Here is a 25,712-nt window from a genome sequence, read left to right as displayed (position 1 = left end):
ATGTCAAAGACAACAGAACTGTGATACAGTCCACCTTAGGATCCCCAAGGCACAGAGCAGGGTCTGCCCAGTGACTCATGTAATCTGAACCTTGGCTTTCTTATTTCTAAAATGGGATAATACCACTTAATGCATGGGGTTGTTGAAAAGATCAAACATGATCAAGTTTGTAAAGTGTATGGCATTTCCCAAAAATGAAGAGATGTTTTTATTTCCTGAGGATTTTTTTCCTGAAGATTTTTGTTTACTCTGAAACAGAATTTTTTTTAGAATGATGAAAATTACCTAAGTGGTCTTATATTGCTATCTGTCCTTTACACCTCCAAAATTACTTCTAAAATCTAAACATGAAAAGAGAGCCCTGGAGTCCTGTCAGCTAGGAGCAACAAGCTGATACGAGTTCCCTCCTTGGACATGGCCATAGAAGGTTATGGGAGCCCATTACAACTCGACACCCAAATCTTCTAACTCCAGACTCACAAGTAATCTGCAACGACACACTGCCTGTGTGCAAGATTCTAAAGGGAGAAAATGTTCTAGAGAGGTGAAAGCAACTGATCCATCCACCTGATGGAGAATTAAGAAACTAGCAATTGTTTGGGTTTTAAATGCCAGCCTTGTCAGTCAATGTCTCCAAGTCCAGTGAACTCTGGGATACCAAACTGATTGAATCCCTCACCCTAATCAGGGAGTCACAAGGTAAATGCCTCTTTCAGGTTGCCTAGACTTGGTAGAGCAATGCCTCTTCAAACCTCTGCCAGGAATAGCAGCTGGTCTACACACATGTACAAGCCTTACTTTTGCTTTCACAACTCTCAGATCTTACAAAGATTTCAAACACAAAATTTACAGTTCCTGCTTAAACAGATAGTAAAAAACCCACTCCTCAGGTTTCTTTGTTCCTACTTCCTTTTGTAGGAAGACAATTGTAATTAATTGATTTTCATGGATTAATTAATTAAGCAAATTAATTATCAGGATAAACTATACTTTAAATTTAGAATTCCAAAGCTAATTATTTTATTACTAAACTAAGTAAAGCATTGATCCATTCCTATGTCTGCACCAAGAGGTTTCTGATTCAAATAAAGTGCTTTTAAAAACTACTGCATATATTTCCATGTTCCTGGTTTTTCTTTCCCAAAAAACTTTTCCTATTCATTCAAAGTTATAAACTCTCATACATTTTGAGCTCCCTTCTGCTCTAACACTCCATTACTCTCCAAAATAACTATTCAATACAAGGAGATAAAAGTTCCCACCTCCCAGGCTGTTTCGGCTCCCTCTACTGCATGTCACTTACTCTGAATATGTTACTTATTCTGAATATGCTACTAGAACAGATCACACTGTACCACAGTTAGCTGTTTACTTGTCTGTCACTCCAGCTAGATTGTAAGCTCCTCAGAGGCAGTGATCTGTCTTCATCTGCATTTACCCAGCAACTAGGACAGTATCTGGCGTACAGCTCAAATTAATACATACTTATCAAATGGATTCACGAATTAAGCCAAAGTTTCCAGCTACCTGCTTTTAAATGGACCACCTAAAATTAAATGCAAATGTCCATCTATGCAACATTAAGACCAAAAATAACTGGGATTTCAACATCACAGCCCCCAAACGTGATCAATTTCCAAATCTATTTCAAAATCTCTCAAACTTTAATGGGCATACAAACCACACGGGCATCTCATATAAATGCAGGTTCTGCCTCAGTTGGTCAGGATGGGATCTAAGAGTCTGCATTTCTAAACAATTTCCCAGGTGTTCCCACAGATCACCTGTAGCAAGATCATCTGAGTAGAAAGGTTATATAGTAAATACTGTATTTCATTTTTGCAGCTGAAAAAGCTGATGCTCAGATATGTGAGGAAACTTACCCAGGAACACAAAACCAGCAAGTGGCAGAGGTAGAATGTAAAGTCAGGTCTTCTGACCCCAAAATCCAGCACCTTTTCCACTATGCATACCAATAACCTTTTGAGCTAAACAGCCACAATGAAAAGAAATAGCTTTCCTCTATCCCTCAAATAAGCCTTCCAGCCAGCTTTGCCTTGTAAGGAAAAGGGAGGAGGTAGAACTAGAAATATCAGCTACGAGAGAATCAAGCCAGCCAGATGCTCTTGTTAAGAACTTAAATCATTCAATCCTTCAGCTAAGAATCCTTAAGAAGGGCCGAACAAACTTTAGGGGTTCCTAGATACTCATTCCCTTAATAATGAAAAGCCATGGAACAGCCATGGTAAAGTATGATTGCTTTTTGGGGGAAAAAAACATGTCTCAGTGATATGGAAATTATCAGGGCCAAAGAGTATTCAGAGTATTCGGCTCTGCCCATTCTACACCCTAAAAGCAACACTGATGAACAGGAGCACATCCAGAGGAGGGTAACAAGGAAGGAATAGAAACACCAGGCAACGAACAGTAAATGGAGCAGAGACGGTCTAGCAAAGGGCAGGCTTGAGACATAAGTACCATCTTCCTTGATCTCTCCTGTCCAGGTGAGGGAATGGGGAGGGGCACAGACCTGTTCTCTGTGACCCCAAGAAACAGATTCAGCAACCTGTTTTCCTGTTCACAATTGTCTCGCATCAGAACTGGAATTTGTCCCCATGCCTCTAACTCCAATTCCCATATTCTTTCCACTAGCCCAGGCTGCTTCCCCATGGAGCTACCACCCCAACCTGTAGCAGAGACAGATCTCAGTCCCAAATAAGAAAAATGATATTCTTTTTTTTAAAAAAAGATGACCGGTAAGGGGATCTTAACCCTTGACTTGGTGTTGTCAGCACCATGTTCACCCAGTGAGCTAACCAGCCATCCCAATATGGGATCCGAACTTGTGGCCTTGGTGTTATCAGCACCACACTCTCCCAAGTGAGCCAAGGGCCAGCCCAGAAAAATGATTTTGTAGTCAGAGCTGTCCAAAGACAGACTCTGCTGTAGCATGGGAGAACAGAGCACCTAATATAGATCCTATCAACAGAGAAGTTCATCTCAGAGGTTAATCGCTTGGCAGGAATACTGCAAAGGAAATTTGGGCACTGGATAGGTGACTGTGTGAGATGAACCTGCTGGCCTCAGAGATGAATTAATTTCTTCCTGCTGTATTTTCCCTTAACACTTCACTTGTATACTTACTGTGGTTTGCCTTTTATCATAGTTATTTGTACCTGTGTGTGTCTTCCTTGCTGAGAGAGTGTGTGTCTTCATCACATCGTGGGGAGATGATAGTGTCTTATCTATCCTTATACTCTTATTGTGCCTAAGACTATACCTGAGAAAACAAGGGAACGTTTACATCTCTCCTACGTGCCAGGCACTCTGCTAGGCACTTTACATACATCAACTTATTCCATATCCTCTCAAGAATGCTATGAAGTAAGTATTAGTATTCCCTTTTTATAGATAAGGAAATTGAGATTCAGAGAGGGCAAGTAACTGCCAAAGTACTGCTGGTGAGTAGTAAAGCTGCATTCAAACTAGGAATCTTTTGCCTACACCACTATGCTGTCTTCCTCCTAGAAGGAAAGCAGTAAATATCTGCTGACTTTAGCCAAACAGTTTAAAACAGACCAGTACTATATCCACCTATGTCTGTTTCCTGTTTCTATGTTCAAATTTTCCTTCTAAATATAGTCACCATCCTCAGAATGATCAATCTAAAGTTGCGTTTTTGAATATCCTCTCTCTTTCACTCTTTTCAAGACAGTGGCATAGTACAAAACAATTCTAGGCCAAGTTTTCATAAACCTTTCCTGCCCAGAAGAATTCCTCAAGACCCCAAGTGCTCTCCGCACTCCTTCCAGTGGACCCTGGCTCCATATCAGGACTCGGGACCACTGCAGACAAATCAGATCCTGGCTTTATACCTCAAAGACTCATGGCTTGCATGCATCTTCACAGGCTGTTCTCCAGGACCTCACTCCCCACACTCAAACCCAACTCTGGACAACTCAAGATTTTCCCAAGCAAAACAGTCTGGCTCAAAGGTCTTCATGTTTAGTTAAACTTCCAAACAAAATCGATCTTGAATTTCAAATCACATTATAAACCTACTCTGGCAGGCACTTAAAAATATTTAATCTCCTTGCCAAATGAGGCAAAAAAAGATTTTGTCATTTGAATCAAAGGCACCAGCATGTTTATACAGCCTCTCTGACATTCCATCTGACTTGAAAAGTAAACCAAACCCAATCTGGCCAACCATTTCTTCAAACGAGAAACTTAAGTGTCACCAAGAGAAATTCCCACAGCTCAGTTCTCTGGGTAAGTTTTGGGTTTTTCATCCCCAAGCCTCCGGGGTAAGAGATCCTGCTGGCACATGAACCATTAAGATGTTGTGCTTTTCAACCTGGTATTTTGATTCCAGAGAACCCAAAGCCACGTTCACTATAAATTTAATTTATTAAGACATCTTCTCAAATGCTAACGTTTCAGAGCGTCTTTATTAAACATGAATATGCCACCCTGGCTCCAGCAATGAGCAGAACTTAATGAAGATATATTTCCCATGAGCTCCTGGCCTCTCTGCATCCATCAGACATTCTCGGCTGAACCTAAATTAACCTGTAAAAGAACTGATTTGCATCCATAAATCCACAGAAATGAACCAGTACAGGGTGTTTGAAATACCCAGTTTCCATTTCTCAATCTCATAAAATTTTCTTGTTAAACTAAAATATGATCCTTTCTACAAACTGTTTCCATCTTTATTAAAACAGGAAAAAAAGGGAAATCTGAACGACCTATAGTAGTTATTTCCTTAACTAGTTACCATGCCTTAAAAAGAAAAGGATAGGGGCCGGCCCGTGGCTCACTTGGGAGAGTGTGGTGCTGATAACACCAAGGCCCCGGGTTCGGATCCCATATAGGGATGGCCGGTTTGCTCACTGGCTGAGCGTGGTGCTGACAACACCAAGCCAAGGGTTAAGATCCCCTTACCGGTCATCTTTTTAAAAAAAGAAAAAAAAGAAAAGGATCTAGGATGGCTGGTTAGTTCAACTGGTTAGAGTGTAGTGCTGACAGAAAGAAACAGAGAAGGAGAGGAAGGAGAGGAAGGAGAGGAAGGAGAGGAAGGAAGGAAGGAAAGAAGGAAGGAAGGAGGGAAGGAAGGAAGAAAGAATCTTTGATATCTGATCATTTTCTTAGAGAGAAAACCAACAGGGCACTGTTCAGAAAGGTACCAAAAAACACCTAAGTTTGGGTGATTTTTGTCAGTTCATCTAGACCTCAATCCTGGTTTCCATCCAGCTCTCAGTGAAAGAACTCTTCCATTTTCACAATTAAACCAAAGATGTCTGATCAATGATAACTTTATTAGAAAAGTATTCTTACTCAATATCCACAGTGTGCCACATTCCTTCATATATTATCTTAGCTAATCCTCATCATAGTCATGTGGGATGAATATTATTTCATAAGTGATGACATTTAAGTCCCTTGGATCGCAGGGACCACATCTGGTTCATGTCTGTATCCTCAGCACCAAGCAGGGCCTAGGACACAGTAAGAGCCATCCACATGCTAGAGAATGAATACACGACTAAAGAAGAGGAAAAGAAATTTGGAAAAAACAGGCAACATAACTTTTGAATAACTGGGCCCCTAACTGAAACCACTGCCTGGGACACACCTACACATTGCAAATAATCTACTCAAGCTTCTGAGGTTTGTTTCAAAGGGCCACTATCATCTTTCCAATGTGTACATCATAAAAATAGTATCCACATTTGGCTAGATACTCCCCAAGGCAGGGCCTGGTCCTGTCTCACTTTTCTCCCCAACTCAGAGCACCACACCTTGCGAGGTGGGTGTTTAATGACCTGAGCGATGACAAAAGCCATGATGACGCAGGGAGTAAAAAACACAAGCTGCCCGCAGCCACTGGAAAAACTGGTCTCTGAGTTGACTTACAGCCCTCTTGAGCCTTATTTTCCTCTCCATACAATGGGAATAACAGAACATACTCACAAGACTGTTTTTATTCATTTCATAAATATTTACTAAACATTGCCCACATGCTGGGTGCTGGGGACACAGCAGTGAACATAATCATCACATCCTACCTCGTGGAGCTCAGTCTCAGTGGATGGTGCCAGACTTACATGAAAAAAGTTTTACAAACTTCAAAGAATCACTCCTCCTCTGTGTTTCCCAACTTTGGTTAAGGGCATGACCATCCACCCAGTTGCCCAAGCTGTAACTTGGGAATTGTCCTCAACTCCAATCTCTCCTTCATCCTGCCCATTCCCACAATCCCAATAAATCACTAACTTTCTTTTGATTCTTGTTTAGAATAGTCTCTGACATGTATTATTTTTCTTCCAGTTTTCCATGCTTCTACTCTAGGCCCTTTGTTCCTATCTTGAATAATTGCAAGTCCTATTCTAATAACGATAATGGAAAGCATTTATTGATCATTTACTATATGCCAGGCACTGTACTAATAGCTTTGCGCCCATAACATATTTTAATCCTATAAGGCAGATACCAGTACCCTGATTTGTAGAGGAAGAATCTGAGGTGCAGAGTAACCTGCCCCAGGCACACAGCTAGTAAGTGAGGAAGCTACAACTCAAATCCAGGTCTATGAGATTTTATCCTTATCCTATTACGGGATTCCTGCCTCCAGTCCCTTCCTGGTCAGTCTACAACTTCCTCCTTTAAGCTGTTGCTAGAATTTCCTTTCAAAAATCCAAGTAGATATGACTCTTGCTTTAAAAGACAGACTTACCATCTCCAAGACAAGATTTAGAGGTTACAGGCTACTCTCCAGTGTTATGTCCGGTCCCTTCCCACAGACTCCAGCCAGAGACACTAACTGCTCCTCAAACACACCAAACTCCTTGCTGATCCACCTCACATTCTCCTTCTGCTGCAAAGTCTCCTTTCACCTCCAAACAGGAACCCATGTACACATCATGTTTCAGCACTGTTACAATTATTTCCTTTCCTTACTCTGTCTCTCTCTCTTTCTCTCTCTCTTTCTGTCACACACACACACCACACACTTCCAAGCCTGAGTTTCTGGAGGACAGGCACAGTGTATTTTCATCTCTGATTCTCAAGGTCCCAGCACAGCGGCAAGTCAATAAGTAGACTAAATGAATGGTATGAGTGATCTTAACACCTCACAGCATCATTCCAGTAAGCAGCTAAGGCCTTTCTCCCGGAGGATGCTAAAAAGAAGGGCAAGTTATAGTAGCTCCTGTCCTCTTGGGCAAACTCCAGAAGACAGAAGTTAATTATCCCCAAAGTTACTACAACTGAGAATGGTCCTCGACAGACTGCTGGCAGACTCTCCAAGCCTCTTGAAAGCCAATTCAATCACCTCTAAAACGGCAGAAACCAAGCTAGCTCCAGATCAAAAGACCGCAGGAGAATTGACCTCTCTGATAGGAGATGAGGTACACCGATACCCTCCCTTCACCACCCAGCAATGGGGGAAGCACTCCGAAATGGAGAATGGTAAAAACAATGACTCTAATTACCATGAATAACAGAGGATCCTGACTGAGGGAGAGTCATCAGAGAAAAAAGCTAGAGACAGCAAAATATAACCCTACTCTCCACCTCCAGAGCTACAGCTGTAGTCCAGGCCACAAAGGGATGGCTGCAACGGCTTCCTTACTGGTCTCCCTGCTCCCACCCTCACCCCTCTCTTCTGCCCCCCCATTATCCAAAGAGCAGCTAGATGTTTTCAAAACCCTATCAACGATTAGGAAACACTGCAGCATAACACCATACAACAGCTTTCCAGTCACTTAAATCCAAACTCTTTAACAGAAGTTCAAGGTCTAACCCACCACTTCCTTATTTCTTACTACTCTCCCTTCAATCACCACATTCCAGAACACAGGGGTCCTCTTGGACAAACTTTTCCTATTCTGCTTCCCTGCCTGGAAGGCTCCTCCCCCAGATTTCTACAGAGCTGGTTCCTTCCAAAGGCTCAGTTCAAACTTTATCTTTTCAAAGAAGCCTTCTTTGACCATTCTATCTAAAGTGACATATAACCATCCCACCCCATCAGATGATCTTTTGTTTGTCTGTTTAGTACTTATCACCACCAGATGGTAGTTTTCTTCATTTATTTTCCTGTTTCTTGTCTTCTCGCCCATTAGAGTGGACACTCTGTTTTATTCACCCCTATAAATATAGTGCATGCAGTAGGCACTCAAAAAGAATTTCCAGAATATTTATTGACTATCAGAAGAGGGGCATCCTCAGGAAGAGCTATTTTGTTCTTCTGTGAGAATGAAGAAAACATCTACGTGCTGGGTACTGTAAATCCATGATCTTCCTTTTCAGAAGGGTAAATTTATTAGCTCAAGGTCACACCAGCAGACTTCTGAATTAAATACTTGTTTGTATTACTTCTAAACCCTCCCACCTTTGCCCTCCTCTCAGGCGGAAGGGTTGTCACTGTATGACTCACTCTCATATTGCCAAAACAAGAAAAATCGAACATTTCTAAATTGCTGTACAGTTACTAAAGCATTTCACTTAAGACAGATACAAAGCACTCGCCCGGAAAGAGAGTAAAGTAAGGGTGCCTCAAGGTTCAATACCCCGGCCCTGAACCCCAGTAGAGGGATTGGGAAGCAGTCTGGCCAAGAGAAGCACGGAGTCCATATTTCTGGTTCAGAGGGATGGGGAAGCGGTGAGTCACGGGTGAAGGCTTGCGCCACGGGAAACTCTGATAAGGCCAGGCTATGAGGCAACAGAAAGTGAATCACAGAGCTGGAAGACACCGTAGGCCTTATGGAGGCCAAACCCTGGCTGATGTATGGGGGAACTGAGGCCTCAAAGGGAAAGCGACTGGCTCAAGTTCACTCAGCAAGTAAACACAGCGGGATACAGGGGTCTCCTCTCCCCTGTTCCCTTTTCTCTCCATCAAGGAGGCTTTTCAAGGAGAATTCTTAGTTAGTGGGATGGGGAGAGGTCAGAAGCAGCTCAGATCCCAGAGAAGGGTCGGCAGAGGGCAGGGCTAGGACCAGGAAGCACATAAATGTTAGGATGGGGGGGCAGAAACGAGCCACGGAGGCAGCGGCAGTAGCTGGGAAGGTAGGTGAGGCCAAAAGCAAGAGGAAAAGGCGGAAGTGAAAGAAATAGAGTGAGGGCGGAGGAAAGTGCTGTGAGATCGGGGTATGAAGGGGCCTGGAAGAGTGGGAAGAGCCTGAAGGGAGAGGGATGGAATGAGAGTCTGATGGTGGAAGAGCCCAGGGCACAGGGAGACACTGAAGGGAGTCAGACGCGAAGGGGTCCTAGACCAGGAAGCCACGGAAAGAAGTCTGAGGGGGGGAGATCCAGGGTCCTAGCAGACCCTGAGGCCAGTCTGACGAAGGTAGAGTCTGGCCCGGAGAGGCTCGGGGGAACTGTGGGGAGTCCGAAGGGGCCGGGCCGCCTCACCTCGCTTGTTTTTGGTGCCGTGCTTCTTGGCAGCCGTCAGTTCCTGCTCGATCTTCTTCTCCAGGAACTCCTGTTTCTTGCTTAGCATTTCCTCCGTGTCCCGAAGCCGTTGGATGGCCTCCTGGGGGGTCGGGCCGCCCTTGCCGGCCTTACCCCCTCCAGCCCCGAACAGCTTCCCGAACACCGACATGGTTGCTGCTCGCCGCGCCGGCCTTCGCCGCCCGCTCCGGCTCGGCTCGGCTTCGGCGCCCGCTCCCGGCCCCGCCGCTCCCTGCAGCCGCAGGCCTCGCCTCCGCCTCCGCCCTGAAGCTGGGCCCGGCCGCGCCACCTCCCACAGGTCCCCACTCCCGGCCCGGCAGGCGTCTGGGCAACGCGCCGCTGACTACAATTCCCGATGAGCAACGCGCCGGCCGCGCCTCATATCTAATGGAGGGATGCGCGCTGCATGCCGGGAGGCTGTAGTCTTCCAGCTTGAGGAACTCCCGGCGCGTCTTTTTAGTCCAGCTAGGGTCAAAGGGTGAAGTAGCATGCTGGGAAATGTAGTCTCCTTGGAACGTGCTCTATGAATGTGAAAGAACAGGAAGAGAAATAACTTAAGTGTTAGGATCATAACACTGCTTAAAAATGTGTAAGTATGGGAAACAGCTATGGCTGAACTGTATCTTCATGTGAAATTGTCTTAAAAGCTTGAAGGCAACAGATATTTCCAATTCAATGATCTTGGAAGCAAAGAAGTATCTACTTCAGTAGGTACAGCAGTTTCTGTGGTTTCAGTTACCCCTGTTAAATAAAAATCATAGGAGGCCATTTTTTGGACTAAGTTCCTGCTCTAGGCTGCAACAAACCAGACTAAAAACCACAATGAAGTCCCTCCTGCTAAATTCCAAGAAGTCAAGAGAAAGAGATAACAGCCAATTCCCCCAAATATGCCAGTTTAAATCTTCAATACTATGATAATGAAGTTCTCTCCACTTTTCTTTAATCCTTTTTTATTTTTTGGAAGCTGGCTGGTGAGGGGATCTGAACCCTTCACATTGGTGTTACCAACACCATGCTCTAACCAATTGAGCAAACTGGCCGGCTCCCTCTGCTTTAATCTTTACACAGGAGATAGCCTGAAGTAGCTTGATGTTAACTAATCAGTTATTTTTTATTGTTCTATCTCCCTATCCCCACCTTACAAAGAAAGTAACTTTGAAATGACCAATCTGCTTTTTGTTCATTGTTTCTGCTTTCTTCAGCCTTTTGTCTATAAAGGCTTTGTTATTTGTAATAGGCTTTGGAGCACTTCTCTGACTTTGATGGATAGTGTTTCCCAGGTCGATCCTCACATTTAGCTCCTGGTAAACTTTACATACTATTTCTGCCTCTACAGCCTTAATTGCAGTTGACACCCCTAATAAATTTTATCCAAGATATTATTAAATGGATGAATTTTATCTGAAAATATTAAATGGAAAATTCCAGAAATAAACAGTTCATAAGTTTTAAATTTCTCACTGAGGAAGTGAATCATCCCTTTGTCCAGCATATCTGTGCTGTATACACTACCCTCCCGTTTTGGTTATCAGATCAACTGTCCAGGTATTGCAGTGTTTGTGTTCAAGTAACCCTTATTTTACTGAATAATGGCCCCAAAGCGCAAGAAGAGTGATGCTGGCAACTTGGATACACCAAAGAGAAGCCATAAAGTGCTTCTTTAAGAAAGAAGGTGAAAGTTTTCAAATTAATAGAAAAGAGAAAAAATCGTGTACTTAGGTTGCTAAGATGTATGGTAAGAATGAATCTTCTATCTGTGAAACTGTGAAGAAGGAAAAGAAATTCAAGCTAGTTTTGCTGTTGCACCTCAAACTGCAAAAGTTATGACCACAGTGTGAGGTAAGTGCTTAGTGAAGATGTAAAAGGCATTACATTTGTGGGTGGAAGACATGGACAGAAAACATGTTCCTACCGATGGCAACGTGTTGCACCAGTAAGCATTGAGCCTATATGAAGACTTCAGCAAGGGATCCCCTGAAACAAGTGACAACAAGCCATTTACTGCAAGGATGGTCACACAGATTCAGGAATAGGTTTGGCCTGAAAAATATAAAAATTACTGGAGAGGCTGTACTAGTCCATTTCTGTTGCTTGTACCACAATACCTGGAACTGGGAGATTGGTAAGAAAATAAAATTTACAGCTTACAGTTTCAGAGGCTGGGAAGTCCAAAGTGCAGGGAACACATCTGGTGAGGGTTTTCTTTGTTGTGGCTTTACAGCAACGCAAGGGACTCACATGGCAGAAAATGGCAGAGCAAAGGGAGAAAGACTTTCATGTGCTCTACTTTTAAACAGCTCAGAACCACACCCCTGACCACCATTATTAACCCATTCATTAGGGCATTGTCCTCAGAATCTAATCACCTCTTCAAGGCCCCACCTTTCAATTACCATAATAGGATTTCCCACCCTCTTAACAGTCACAGTGGGGGATCAAGCTTCTAATACATAAAACTTGGGGAACATAATTCAATCCATATCAAGGCTACAGGAAGACAAGTTAGTGGGGAAGGATTTGCCAACATGCTTGATGAAGAAGTGGAAGAACATATTGAAGGTCCTCAAGAAATGTTAATTAAGGACGAATTGGAAGAACTTGTTGAGATGTCTACAGAGGAAGAGGAAGAGGAAACAGAAGCAAAATCAGCAACGTGGACATTACCAAAATTTGCTGAAGTGGTTCAAATTACACAAACATTAAAGGACAAAATTGTGGAATATGATCCTTGGATGGAATGTGGTATTAAAGTCAGCCAACGATCACCGAAGGGTTACAACACTTTGTGGAGTTAAAAAGAGTCAAAAAGAAAGAGACCATAATTATGATTACAATGTTCTTCCAAAAGGTTTCAGAAAAAAAACTTTCAACTGTTAAGGAGCCCCAATCACCGACACCATCTGCTCCTGACATCCTGACATCCAACCATCGACACTGTCATGGCTTGATGATCTAGGTTCACCTGAAGTAGATGCTCTACTGTCAGAAGGTCAGTAGAAACCTATGCTTGCGTCATTCACCTCACTTCATATCATCATGTAGGCATTTCATCATCTCACATTATCATAAGGAGGGTGAGAATGGTACAATAAGATATTTTGACAAAGATAGAAAGACCACATTCACATAACTTTTATTACAGCATATTGTTATAATTGTTCTATTTTATTATTAGTTATTGTTATTAATCTGTTACTGTGCCTAACTGATAAATTCATCTTTATCATAGGTATGTATGTATAGAAAAAAGCAGTATGTGTAGAAAAAAGCAGTATATATAGGGTTCAATACTATCCATGGTTTCAGGCAGCCACTGAGTGTGTTGGAACATATCCACTGCAGATAATGGGGGACTGCTGTATTAAAAAAAAAAAAAAAAAAAAACAATAAGGGCTGGCTGGTTAGCTCAGTTGGTTAGAGCATGGTACTGATAACACCGAAACACTCTGGTTTCTCTTCAGATCGTATAAATCTTTCGCCTTTTACTGATAACACCGAAGTCCAGGGTTAGATCCCTGAACTGGCCAGTCACCAAAACAGACAAAAAGAAAACAAAAAAAATTAATATGGTGACCTTCTATGATTTAGGCATTGTGCAACATACTTTACATGTATTATTACATTTAATTCTCATAAGCAGCCTCTGACAGATAATACTGCTTTCCATTTTATTGGTGAATGATATGGGTTGAAATTTGTCCCCCAAATTTTAGTGTATTGAAACTTCATCCCCACTGTGACAGTGTTAAGAGCAGGGGAAATCCTATTGTAATTGAAATGTGGGGTTTTGAAGAGGTGATTAGATTCTGAGGATCATGCCCTAATGAATGGATTAATCCATTCATAGAGTAATAAAGTGATGGTTTAATGGGTGGTAATGGGTGTGGCTCTCTGATGGCTTTATAAGGAGAGCAAGTGAGTAGGTTAGCTCTTTCTCACTCAAGCCATTCACTATGATGATGCCCTGCGTTGCTGTGAAGAGTCACCATCCACCAGGAAAAGGCCTTCACCAGATGTGTTCCCTGGACTTTGGACTTCCCAGCCTCCAAAACTGTAAGAAATAAATTCTAGTTCTTTATAAATTATCCAGTTTCAGATATTTACATTATAAGCAACAGAAACAGACTAATATAGTGAGTAAACCAAGACTCAGAGAAATTGAATGACTGACTAGCTTAACTTACTAGCCGTATCTTTGCTAATGCTGTTCCCTCTGCCTGGAATGCCTTTCTACTGTTTATTCATCTAATAGGTTCTTTGAAATCTAGAAGAGGTTAACAGCCTTGGCACTGAACTTAGACTGTAAAGATTCAAAACCTGCCTTGACTACTTATTTGGGCGAGTTACTTCCCCTACTCTGTGTGCCTCCCTTTCCACAACTGTAAACTGGAGGTTATAACAGGACCACATCCAAGCTTATGTGAGATAAGGAACGTTAATTGCTTACTTAGCATCGACCTGGCACACAGCACGTGCTCAAAATGTGTATTTTACTACTAGAAATTCTGGATCATCATTATGGGCAATTATCATTGAACCAGGCGGAGACCCAGAGCTTTCAAAAGTAGCAGAAGTGTTGAGGATATTTTTGCCCCTGGAGTAAACAGGCCCAGTTAGTCATGGGGCCACATTTCATTGTTTTCTCTTGTCTTTGCTGTCCAGAATCACTTCGCCAGCCATTAGCAGTGAGGCTGCCTCGAATAGCAGATACTTCCCCCACCACTCTAATTTGCTTCTTCCAATCTTTTGCGTTTTTTAGCCTTGCATGAAAACAAACAGGAAACCAGTTCTGAATGAGGGTCTGAAGTGCTCTCCAATGAAGAAAAATATGGCTTCTCAAAGGTCTTTTTTATTCCTTCCTGGACCTTTCAAATATGTGAAGTTGCTTGGGAACAGGGTTTCAAATAAATGAGAACTTACCTGGACTTTTCCTCTATTATTTTACATACATAACTCTTGTTTCCTCCCCCAGACTATGATCTTCATGTGGACAAAAACCATGCCTTGAATGTTGTTGTTGTTTTAATCCTTGAATAATGTTATTGTTGCGCGTACTGGTCACCATTCCCAGAGGATGGGAGATCATTTCACCCAACTTTCCAGGTTGGAAGAAATTTTTCAAATGTGAGAGACATGTTAGAACTGTCAAGAATTCACAGCAACACAAATTGTTAAACATAAGTCACACTGTGTCCTGTAATTGAGATATTGCAGTGTTTTATGAAAGTAAAAAATAAAAGCAAGGAAGCTTCAAAAATAAAAATAAATATGAACTAGAAAAGAAAAACAAGGAGGCTTCAATCAGGCCACTTCCTGGGCCAGCAACCCCTCTACACCTAAGTAACCTGCCCCTTCACCTTATCTGAGTCACTGCACACAGGCACACAGGTAACAAAACATTTGCTGGGTTTCAGCTATTATCTAAAGAATATATGAATAGGCAGATGCTGTAAACCTCACCACCACCAGTCTCCTACCGCTGTGGGGTAAACTGAGAATATTAACACAGCCTCTCATATCATAACTCTGTGAGCCCACAAAAACATCTTGTGGATGTGATAACAGAAAACTCAAGGTTTAATCCTGAGTATCAACCCCAAGCAATTGGTGTTGGCCACCTGGACTGCTGCGTTGAGAAGAATTTCGAGGCTGCATCAGGACTCCTTGTAAGAAAAGTGCCTAGATCAATTTGTGATGTTAACCTAGGGTGTAGGATGGGAAGTAGTGACACATGGGCAGGGTAGCTGCCATCCTGGCTGAGGATTCAACTGCCATGGTAGAGAATCCCAGGGTGGATTGGCTCCAAAATGGAGAGCCCCGGGCTTCCCTGGCTCTCCTTTTTCTGTTCTCTTGGGCAAATGCACAGCCTTTTCAAACCTTGGCCAACTGGTTAGCTCATTAAAAACCGAAAGTGAATGAGCTGCCAGTACATGCAACCATTTGCATGACTCAAAACAGATATGCTGAGTGAAAGAAACCAGACATGAAAGCCTGTATGATTCCATTTATACAAAGTTCAAAAACTGGGAAAACTAATCTACAGTGATAGGAGTCAGAATAGTGGTTACCCCCAGGGTGATAAAGACCAAGAAGAGGACCCTTATGAGGTGCTGGAGAGGTTCAATAAGCAGGATCCAGTGGTGTTCACATGGCTGTATACAAATTCATCAGTCTTTATACTTAAGATCAGTGCCCTTTACATACTTTACATACTTTACTAAACATGTTATATCACAATTTAAAAAACATCTCTGGTAAGAGCAGCAATAGGAGCATATAGTTTTTATTTTCAGAGTACCTTTGCATACAAAATCCCATGTCATCTCCACTGTTCATCAAAGCCCATGAAATAAGTACTGCTATACCACCTCCATTTTACAACTGAAGAAACTGAGGCCCAAAGCAGTAAGAATTGCCCAAGGTCAAATGGCTAAAGATACCCAGCCATATATTTGTAAACTTCTTTGAAAACATGTCAATAAAAGCTGAATTATTATGAAACTTGGTCTCACACAATTATACCAAGTTAAAAACTGAGCACTTTGCTGATTTTTAGTTGTAAAAACTAATGAGGGTACATCCAGCACCCTCTCTTGATTAAAAAAGAAAAAAAAGGAAAACATTCAGTAAACTAGGAATAGGAGAGAACTGCTCAACCTGATAAAGGGCATCTATGAAAAACCCACAGATAACATCATACTTAATGGTGAAAGACTGAAAGCTTTCCCCCCTAAGATCAGAAATAAGACAAGGATGCCTACTCTCACCACTGTTATTCAACATTGTACTAAAAGTTCTTGCCAGGGCAATTAGGCAAGAAAAAGAAATAAAAGGCATACACATTGTAAAAGAAGACTCAAAACTCTTTCTATTTGCAGAAGATATGATCTGATATATAAAAAACCCTAAAGAATACACAAAAAGCTATTAGAGGTAAAAACAAGTTCAGCAAAGTTTCAAGATACAAGATCAACACACAAAAATCAGTTGTATCTCTATACACTATCAATGAACAATCTGAAAATGATATTAAGAAAACGTTTCCATTTACAGTAGCATCAAGAAGAATAAAATACTCAGGAATAAATTTAACCAATGAAATGAAAGACTTGTTACTGTGGGTTATTTGAATTCTGTTCCCCAAAGTCCATATATTAGAAGCTTAATTCCCACTGCAACTGTTGAGGGTGGAAAATCCTATTATGATAATTGAAAGGTGGGGCCTTGAAGAGGTGATTAGATTCTGAGGATAATGCCCTAATGAATGGATTAAAACTGGTGGTTGGGATGTGGTTCTGAGGGCTTTAAAAGGAGAGTGAATGAGGAGGTTGGTCTCTAGCTCTCTCTGCTCCACCATTTTCTTTCTTTCTTTTTTTTTTTTTTAAAGATGACCAGTAGGGGGATCTTAACCCTTGACTTGGTGTTGTCAGCACCACACTCTCCCAAGTGAGCCACGGGCGGCCCCTGCTCCACCATTTTCTGCCATGTGAGACCCCTGGGTCAGTGTCACCACCACCAAGGCCTTCACCAAATGTGTTCCCTGGACTTTGGACTTCCCAGCCTCTGAAACTATAAGCAATAAATTTTGTCTTCTTTATAAATCATCCAGTTTCAGGAATTTTGTTATGAGCAACAGAAATGGACTAATACACTTGTACTCTGAAAAGTACAAAACATTGTTGAAAGAAAGGAAGACCTAAATAAATGGAAAGACATCCAATATTCCTGGATTGGAGGACCTAATATTATTAAGATAGCAACACTCTCCAAATTGATATACAGATATGATGCAACCCTACCAAAACATGTGCTGCCTTTTTTATCAAAAGAGAAGGGGAGAAGAAAGAAAAAAACTTGAACTTCCTTTTTTACAGAAATGGGCAGGCTGATCCTAAAATTCATGTGGAATTGCAAGAAGCCCTGAAAGTCAAAACAGTAATCAAAAAGAAAAATAGAGTTGGAGGGCTCACACTTCCTGATTTCAAAATTTACTACACAGAGCTACAGTAATCAAAACAGTGTGGAACTGGCATAAGAATAGACATATAGGTCAATGGAATAGAATTGAGATTCTAAGCGCTGACCCCGTGGCTCACTAGGGAGAGTGTGGCACTGGGAGCGCAGTGGCACTGGGAGCGCTGAGGCCCCAGGTTCAGATCCTATATAGGGATGGCCAGTGCACTCACTGGCTGAGCGCGGTGCAGGCGACACCAAGCCAAGGGTTACGATCCCCTTACTGGTCACAAAAAAAAAAAAAAAAGAATTGAGATTCCAAAAATAAACCTATATATCTGTGGCCCATTGATTTTCAACAAGTGTGCCAAGACCATTCAACAGGCAAAGAATAGTGCTTTCAACAAATGGTGGTGGGATAACTGAATTATTCAAAAGCAAAAGAATGGAATTTGTATCCCTATCTTACATCATATACAAAAACTAACTCAAAATAGATCAAAGACCTAAATGTAAGAGTTAAAACTATTAGAAGGAAACATAGGTGTAAAGCTTTGTAACTGTGAATTAGGCAACAGTTTCTTAAATGTGAAACTAAAATCACAATCAACAAAAGAAAATAGAGACATTGGACTTCATCAAAATTAAACACATTTTAGGCATCAAAGTACACTATCAAGGTGATGGGGCTCTCTGGTTAGCCCAGTTGGTTAGAGCATGGTGCTGATAAAAACAAGGTCCAGGGTTCGACCCCTATACCAGCAAGCCACCAAAAAAGAAAAAAGTGGGGGAAAGATATCCCTTGAATGGGAGAAAATATAACAACAACAAAAAGACAAGACAATCTAACTAAAGCAGAAGCAAAAGATTTGAATAGATATTTCTCAAAAAAAGATACATAAATAGCCAATAAGCACATGAAAAGATACTCAACATCGTTAGTTGCTAGGAAAATGCAAACCAAAAACAATGGGATCAATGAGATGCCACTTCATACCCACTAGGATGGCTATAATTTACTTTTGTGGGGGATTTTTTGTTTTGTTTTTTTGGTGGCTGGTTGGTATGGGGATCTGAACCCCTGACCTTGGTGTTATAACATTGTGCTCTAACTGACTGAGCTAACTGGCCAGCCAAGATAGCAATAATTTAAAATAAAACAAAACAGAAAATGTCAAGTGTTGGAGAGGACATGGAGAAATTGGAACTCTCGGGGCTGGCCCGTGGATCACTCGGGAGAGTGTGGTGCTGATAACACCAAGGCCATGGGTTCGGATCCCATATAGGGATGGCTGGTTAGCTCACTGGGTGAGCGTGGTGCTGACAACATCAAGTCAAGGGTTAAGATCCCCTTGCCAGTCATTTAAAAAAAAAAAAAGAAAGAAATTGGAACTCTCATACATTGCTGGTGGGAATGTCAAATGGTGCAGCTGCCATGGAAAACTGTTTGGCATTTCTTCAAAAAGTTAAACATAGAATTACCACATGACTCAGAAATTCCACTCCTAAGTTTATACTCAAGAAACACATGTTCACACAAAAAACTGTGCACGAATGCACATAGCAGTATTATTCATAAGAGCCAAAAAGTGGAACAGCCCAGATGTCCATTAGTGGATAAATGCATAAACAAAATCCAATACAATAAAATATTATTCAGTCATAAAAAGGAATGAAATAATGAGACATGCTACAACATGGGTTAATCTTTAAAACACTTAGTTAAGTGACAGAAACCAGACACAAAAGGCCACATACTGTATGATTCTGTTTATATGAAATGTCTAAAATAGGCAAATCCACAGAGACAGAAAGTAGATTAGTGGTTGCCAGGGGCCAGGGAGAGGGAAATGGGAAATGACTGCTTAATGGGTCAGGGTTTCTTTTTGGGGTGATGCAAACGTTATGGAACTAGATAGTGGGGATAGACACACAATATTGTGAATACTATACCAAAAAGCACTGAATTGTGTACTTTAAAATAGTTGAAATGGTGAATTTTATGTCAGGTGAATTTTATCTCAATTGAAAAAAGTGTGCTAATGTAGTGAAAAGAGAACATGTTTTGGTGCCCCCCATACAGACCTAGATTAGAATGGGTCTAATTAGGTTAATTTATCTAATTAGATTAGATTAGAATGAATCTGCCATTCAGCCACATGCTTTACCTGCCTTGGTCTGCCCATCTGTGAAATAGAAATAACACTGTCTTCTTCACCAGGCCAGTCTGATGATTCAGTGGGAACACAGGTAAAGGGCTTGGCACAGATATTTATGCATCCAATAAATATTTATGAAATAAATAAATAATGACAGGAATAATAATCATTGACATCTTTTGAGCCCTCAGTCAGAGAGCTTACATAGAATATCTCATTTATTTTATTTATTTATTTATTTTTATTTTTATTTATTTATTATTTATTTTTTTTAAATTTTATTTAGTCGACATACATTGTGGCTGATCATTGCTCCCCATCACCAAAACCTCCCTCCCCTCTCCCTCCCCCCCTCCCCCCCAACAATGTCCTCTCTGTTTGCCTGTCGCATCAACCTCAAATAATTGTGGTCGTTATATCTTCTCCCCCCCCCCCCCCGAGAATATCTCATTTAATCATCCAATTACAGCCCTGTGCGGCAGGGACAGATGACAGCTGAGGAAACAAAATCTTAGAGAGGCTGAATAACCTGACCAGCATTATTAAGTGGTGTGGCTGTCACTTGCACCCTGAAAAAAGAATAGAATATCTTTATTCAGCCCTTTATGCTAAGCCAGATACTGAGCTGAGCATTTTGCGTGCATTATCTCATTAAGCCCACACAACTTCATGAAGTGGGCATGATTGTCCCTATTTTATACATTATGTACTGGAGAAATGGGTTGAACAGCTTGCCCATGGTCACACAGACTGTAAAGGCAGTCACCTCAACCACTATTCTATCCTTCCTACATCCAAATAAATGGACAGAGAGACACACATACATACAAACACGTAAATAAAGGATGTATGGTGGGCCTAAGAGCAGGTATGACCTCCCTGGGGAGTAGGGCAAAGTTAGCAATGGGGGTAGGACAGACGCAGCCCGGCAGAACCAGAGAGGGGTGAATGGTGAGTGGCGGGAGATTGAGGGCTGAAAGCAAGCCTGTACTTGAGCTAATGGTGGGTTACAGGGCTTACTCCATACCCATTCATCTGAGCACATGCAGACCATGCAGCAGGCACTGTGCCCTAGAGGGCCACATGGGCTCCAATTAATGATTTGTGACTCCCTGGACCTCACCCAAGCTCAGGCCCAAGGCAGAGGTGAACTAGAAGTCTCCCTCTGCAAGGAAGGAATGGTCCACATCCAATCTCTAAGAATATCTGTTGGTTATACCCTCAAAATACATGCAGAAACCCATCATTACTCACTGTCTTTGCTGCTGTCACTCAGGTCAGCATCATCTCTCACCTGGACTATTGTAGTAGCCTCCTGTGGTGGGCAGAATAATGGCCCTCTAAAGACATCCATGTCCTAGTCCCCAGAATATCACCTTAAACGGACTGCAGAATTGTTAAACTGAGGAGCTTGAGATGGGGAGATTATCCTGGATTATCCGATGGGGTCCACTGTAATTGGAAGAAGGAAGCAGGAGGGTCAGAGGGAGAAACTGCAAGATGCTACCCTTCCTTCTGGCATTAAAGATGAAGACAGGGATCACAAGCTAAGAAATGCAGGTGACTTCTAGAAACTAGAAAAGGCAGTGGACCAGATTCTCTTCTAGAGCCTCCAGAAGGAATGCAGCCCTGCCAACCACTTGCTTTTAGTCCAGTAAGAACCATAGACTTCTGACCTCCAAAGCTGTAAGAGAGTAAATTTGGGTTGTTAAAGTCACTAAGTCTGTGGTCATTTGTTACAGCAGCAACACAAACTTAATGTACTTCTCCCTGGCCTTCCTATCTCCATTCTTACCCCCCACCCTCAGCTCATTCTCTGCATGGTAACCGGAGGGATCCTGTAAAAAATGTATGTCAGATCCAGTCACTGCACTACTCACCACCCTCCAATGGCCCTCCATGTCCCTTAGGTTAAAAGCCAAAGTCCTTTCAATGTCCCTCAAGTCCCTACACATGTCATGATCTTCCCTTCACCTCCCTGCCACTTCCTTCCCAAGGCCTCACTCCAGCCACACTGGCCTCTCTGCTATTCCTCAAACACACCAGGGCTGCCCTGCACTCCCCAAACCTCTGCTGTCCTCTGTTTTTTTCTTTTTCTACAGTACTCGTTGCCTTGTAACATGCTATATAACTTATGTACTTTGTTGTTTATCTTCAGGTTCCTCCACAAGGGATCTCCATAGATCATTGTCTTGTTCATGGTGTGTAGTCAACACCTACAACTATGCCTGGCACATAGTAGGAGCTCAATAAGTATCTGTTGAAGGAATAAATGAGTGGCCTGAGGTCGCAGTGACCTGGGAGGCAGCCTTGCCATGGTAAGACCTTGAACAAGACCCTTTCCCTTTCTGGGCCTCAGTTTCTTCTCTGTGATTCTAGCCAGGACCCAAGGCCCTGAAGTTGGGCCTTGACTTCCTGCCTCAGGTTTCTGTGCTTATGTATACACCAGGCACCCACAGCAAATAGGGGGTCACCTCTAGCCCTGAGGTGGATTCTGCCAACCTCCCTGATCACCACTCTTCAGGCCCTGAGAGTCGTGGGAGGGTCATTTGCTGGCAGCCTCGGGGATTGGAAGCACCTGCAGCTGCCACCTCCATTCCTTCCTCCACAGGGGAGACAACCTGGTCCAACAGGTTCTTCTTGCCACAGAGATATATGCTCTGTCAGCTCAGACTTCCAAGCCACTGCCTCTGTCATTTGTAGTTTTTTGTTTGTTTTTGGGGGGATTTTTTGGTGGCCGCCCTGCACGGCTGCCTCAGTCATTTGTTCCAGATAGTCTCTGCTCCCTCTTCAGACAATGGATGGTGTCTTTTATATGAGACATTACTTCTCAGTACTCTGGGTTAGCCATTTCTCAGTCTACATGGCAGATTCTTCATGAGGGAAACTCACTCTTGGCCTCCCAGGGGTGGAAGGAGGGGATGGGTAGAGTGGGCTTCCTTCTCTCAAAATGCTGTTGTTCATTCATTCAACAAATATAGATGAACAAGTCCTGGGCAGTTCAAGGCACTGTACGTATATCAGTGAACAAAACAGACAAAAGCCCCTGGCCTCATGGACCTTTTGTTTTTAAGGAGGACAAGACAACAAAGAAATGTGTAATGTAAAGTCCTCAGTGCTGAATAAAAATCAAACCAGGTAAGGAACTAGAGAATAATGGGGATGGGGAATATTTTAGACAGATTGGCCAAGGAAGGTTTCTCTGAGGAAGTAACTTTTGGACAAAGGTGACTAGAGGGAGGGAGACTGCCATATGAAAATCTGCAGGAATGGGACCAGCCCGTGGCTCACTTGGGAGAGTGTGGTGCTGATAACACCAAGGCCACGGGTTCAGATCCCTATATAGGGATGGCCAGTTAGCTCACTTGGAGAGCGTGATGCTGACAACACCAAGTCAAGGGTTAAGATCCCCTTACCGGTCATCTTTTTTAAAAAATAAAAATAAATAAATAAAAAAGAAAATCTGCAGGAAGAGTATTCTAGACAGAGGGAATAGCAAGTGCAAAGTCCCTGAGGCAGGAATTAGCTTATGTGGTGGAGGAGCAGCAAGAAGGCAGATGAGTCTAGAGTGGAGGGAGAGAAGAAAATAGAGGTGGGAGACAAGGTTGAAGTTAGGTAGGGGCCACATCATGTAGAAACTTGAAATCTTGGGCAGGTTGCTACACCTCTCTCAGCCTTGGTTTCCCCATCTGTAAAATGGGCATGATAAGAGAGCTTTCTTCCAAGGGGTGTCTTGAGGATTCAGTGACATGTAAGTAAAGCACATAGCACAGAACTTGGCAATAAGAAGGTACTGAATAAAGTTCACCATGACTCAACCCCCACATTTGCTGATAGAGAAACTGAGGCCAGCTAGTTTAGAGGAAGAGGGAGGACTGGAAAAGGAAGAGAGGAAAGGAATAAGGATTTACAGGATTCTCAAGTCACGTAGTCACAGAGTCCACACTGTGAGATGGATACTAGATAACCTCAATACTGGAAAGCCTTCCCTCCATACCTGTTTGTTCTCTGTTCCCAAGTGCAATCCCTGTGTGGGCCTGCACAGTTTACAGTACTCGCCTGCTCTTGACTGTGACCACATGTAACTAATAAACTGCTGTCAATCTTTAAAAAAAAAGGATGAATAAAGTGAGCGAGGAACATAAAAAATCATGTGGCTCTTTCTGCATCTTGTTTTCCCACTTTTGAGAGAACTTAGAAATATTTCTCTACTCTAAATCCAACACAACACAGTAAATAGCAACTGACATTCAGCTGCAATGTCAGGGAGACAGCAGAGAACGAGGACTATGGCCATCGAGAATGTACATGCCCATCTATAGAGGCTGGCTAGCGCCAGATACCAGTCCCCCCTTTTTTTTGCATCTGGCCAGTATAGAGATCTGCACCTTGGTGTTATAACACCACACTGTAACTGACAGAGCTAACCAGCCAGCCCCAATTTTCTTTTCTTTTTCTTTTTTTTTTAAATGTGTTTCTTTTCTTTTTTTGTTTTCAAAAGATGACTGGTAAGGGGATCTTAACCCTTGACTTGGTGTTGTCAGCACCACACTCTCCCAAGTGAGTCATGGGCCGGCCCTCTTTTTTTTTTTTTTAAGTGCATTCTAAGATATTGTCGGGGGGGACGGGGGAAGGGAGAACAAGGCTGACTCGTGCAGGCTCCATTGTGGGCCTGGTTGTGGTGGGGGGTGGGGCTGAGGCCCTCCACCCACTGTCTCAGGACCCACACCCCAATTTTCAATAGAAGTCCAAAACCCAGATTTTCATGAGAAATGTCCCAATTTTTAATTACATTTTCCAATTGCTCCTGGTATATAGGAACACGGTAAATTTTTATATATTGATCTTGCTGTTATTTCAGTATCCTTGCTGTTATCTCATCCTTTCTAATCCTTATACCATTTATTTCTTTTTCTTGCCTTATTGCTCTGGCCAGGCCTTCAGCATAATATTGGAATCATGACAGCAGGCATCCTTATCTTATTCTGAAACAGAAGGAATACATCTCATGTTTCACCACTGCAGCACATTTTAAATTTCATTATTTTTAGACTGGCCAGTTAGCTCAGTTGGTTAGAGTGCAGTGTTATAACACCTAGGTCAAGGGTTTGAATCCCAGAACTGGCCAGGCACCAAAAAAAAAAAAAAAAAAAAAAATCATTATTTTTAAATGTTTGCTCATTTCAAACATTATAAATGCTAACAGTCTATCTGGATTCAACCCATGTGCTGCCAATCTGTGATCTCCATTTTACCTGAATTACTTCCCTGAATTCTGACAATTACCTAATCAGGTAGGTACTATTATTCTTCCCATTGTTGTGAGGAAACTGAGGTTCAGAGAGATGAAGTGACTCGCCAAAGTCACACAGCTAGGAATGGGGAGAGCCAAGATTCAAACCCAGCTCTGCCCGATGCCAAAGTCTTTGATCTTTCTGTGGGTAGAGTGGGACCCTGGATGCCCAGGCCAGCCCCTCTTTATGCTACACCCTGTCCAACATTTCAGGGCTCTATGAGGGGTCCTGGGGCCCTGGAGCAGCTCTGTCCCCAACTCTCCGTGACCCTTGGCCAAGGGCCTTCTCCTCTCTGGGCCTCAGCCTCTCTACCTGCTAGCCTTGGAGTAACTCAGCTGGGAGATCCCTGCAGCCCAACTCTGCATCTTTTAAACATTAGACCTGATCTTGGTATGTCCCTTATTCTGTGACCTGGCTCTGCCACTTACCTGCCATGTGACTTTGGGCCGCTTAACCTTCATGTGCCTCTTGCCTCATCTCAGTGGCAAAATGGGATTAAAAGTAGCACCCACATCCAAGTGCTCGGGACATGCCAGGCATGCAACAAGTGCCTTATGTTAGTTCTCATGCTTTTCTTTTTTCTGGTGGCTGGCCAGTATGGGGATCCAAACCCTTGGCCTTATTGTTGTAACACTGTGCTCTAAACAACTGAGCTAACCAGCCAGCCCCTAGTTCTCATAATTATTGGGTTGTGTTAGTCTGTTTCATACTACTATAACAGAATATCTGAGACTGGGTAATTTACAAGGAACAGAAATGTACTGCTTCACTGTTTGGGAGGCTGGGAAGTCTCAGATTGAGGGGCAGCATCTGGTGAGGGCCTTCTTACTGTGTGGTAACGTGGTGGAAGGCA

General features: G+C 42.5%; 1 protein-coding gene across 1 annotated transcript in view; it reads right to left on the bottom strand.

Annotated features, from left to right (window-relative positions):
• The window catches only part of CHMP4B (charged multivesicular body protein 4B), a 37,001-nt gene extending 27,240 nt beyond the window's left edge, over positions 1–9,761 (bottom strand). The window contains exon 1 of the mRNA XM_063108561.1: positions 9,415–9,761. Within this exon, the coding sequence (XP_062964631.1) occupies positions 9,415–9,604 (190 nt within the window). The 5' untranslated portion in view covers positions 9,605–9,761. The remainder of the gene's footprint in view (positions 1–9,414) is intronic.
• Positions 9,762–25,712: the final 15,951 nt, after the last annotated feature.

This window comes from Cynocephalus volans, chromosome 1 (genome assembly GCF_027409185.1).
Source record: "Cynocephalus volans isolate mCynVol1 chromosome 1, mCynVol1.pri, whole genome shotgun sequence".
NCBI lineage: Eukaryota > Metazoa > Chordata > Mammalia > Dermoptera > Cynocephalidae > Cynocephalus > Cynocephalus volans.
Note: the sequence above shows the minus strand (reverse complement) of the source record. Positions and strands in the feature narration are given on the sequence as shown.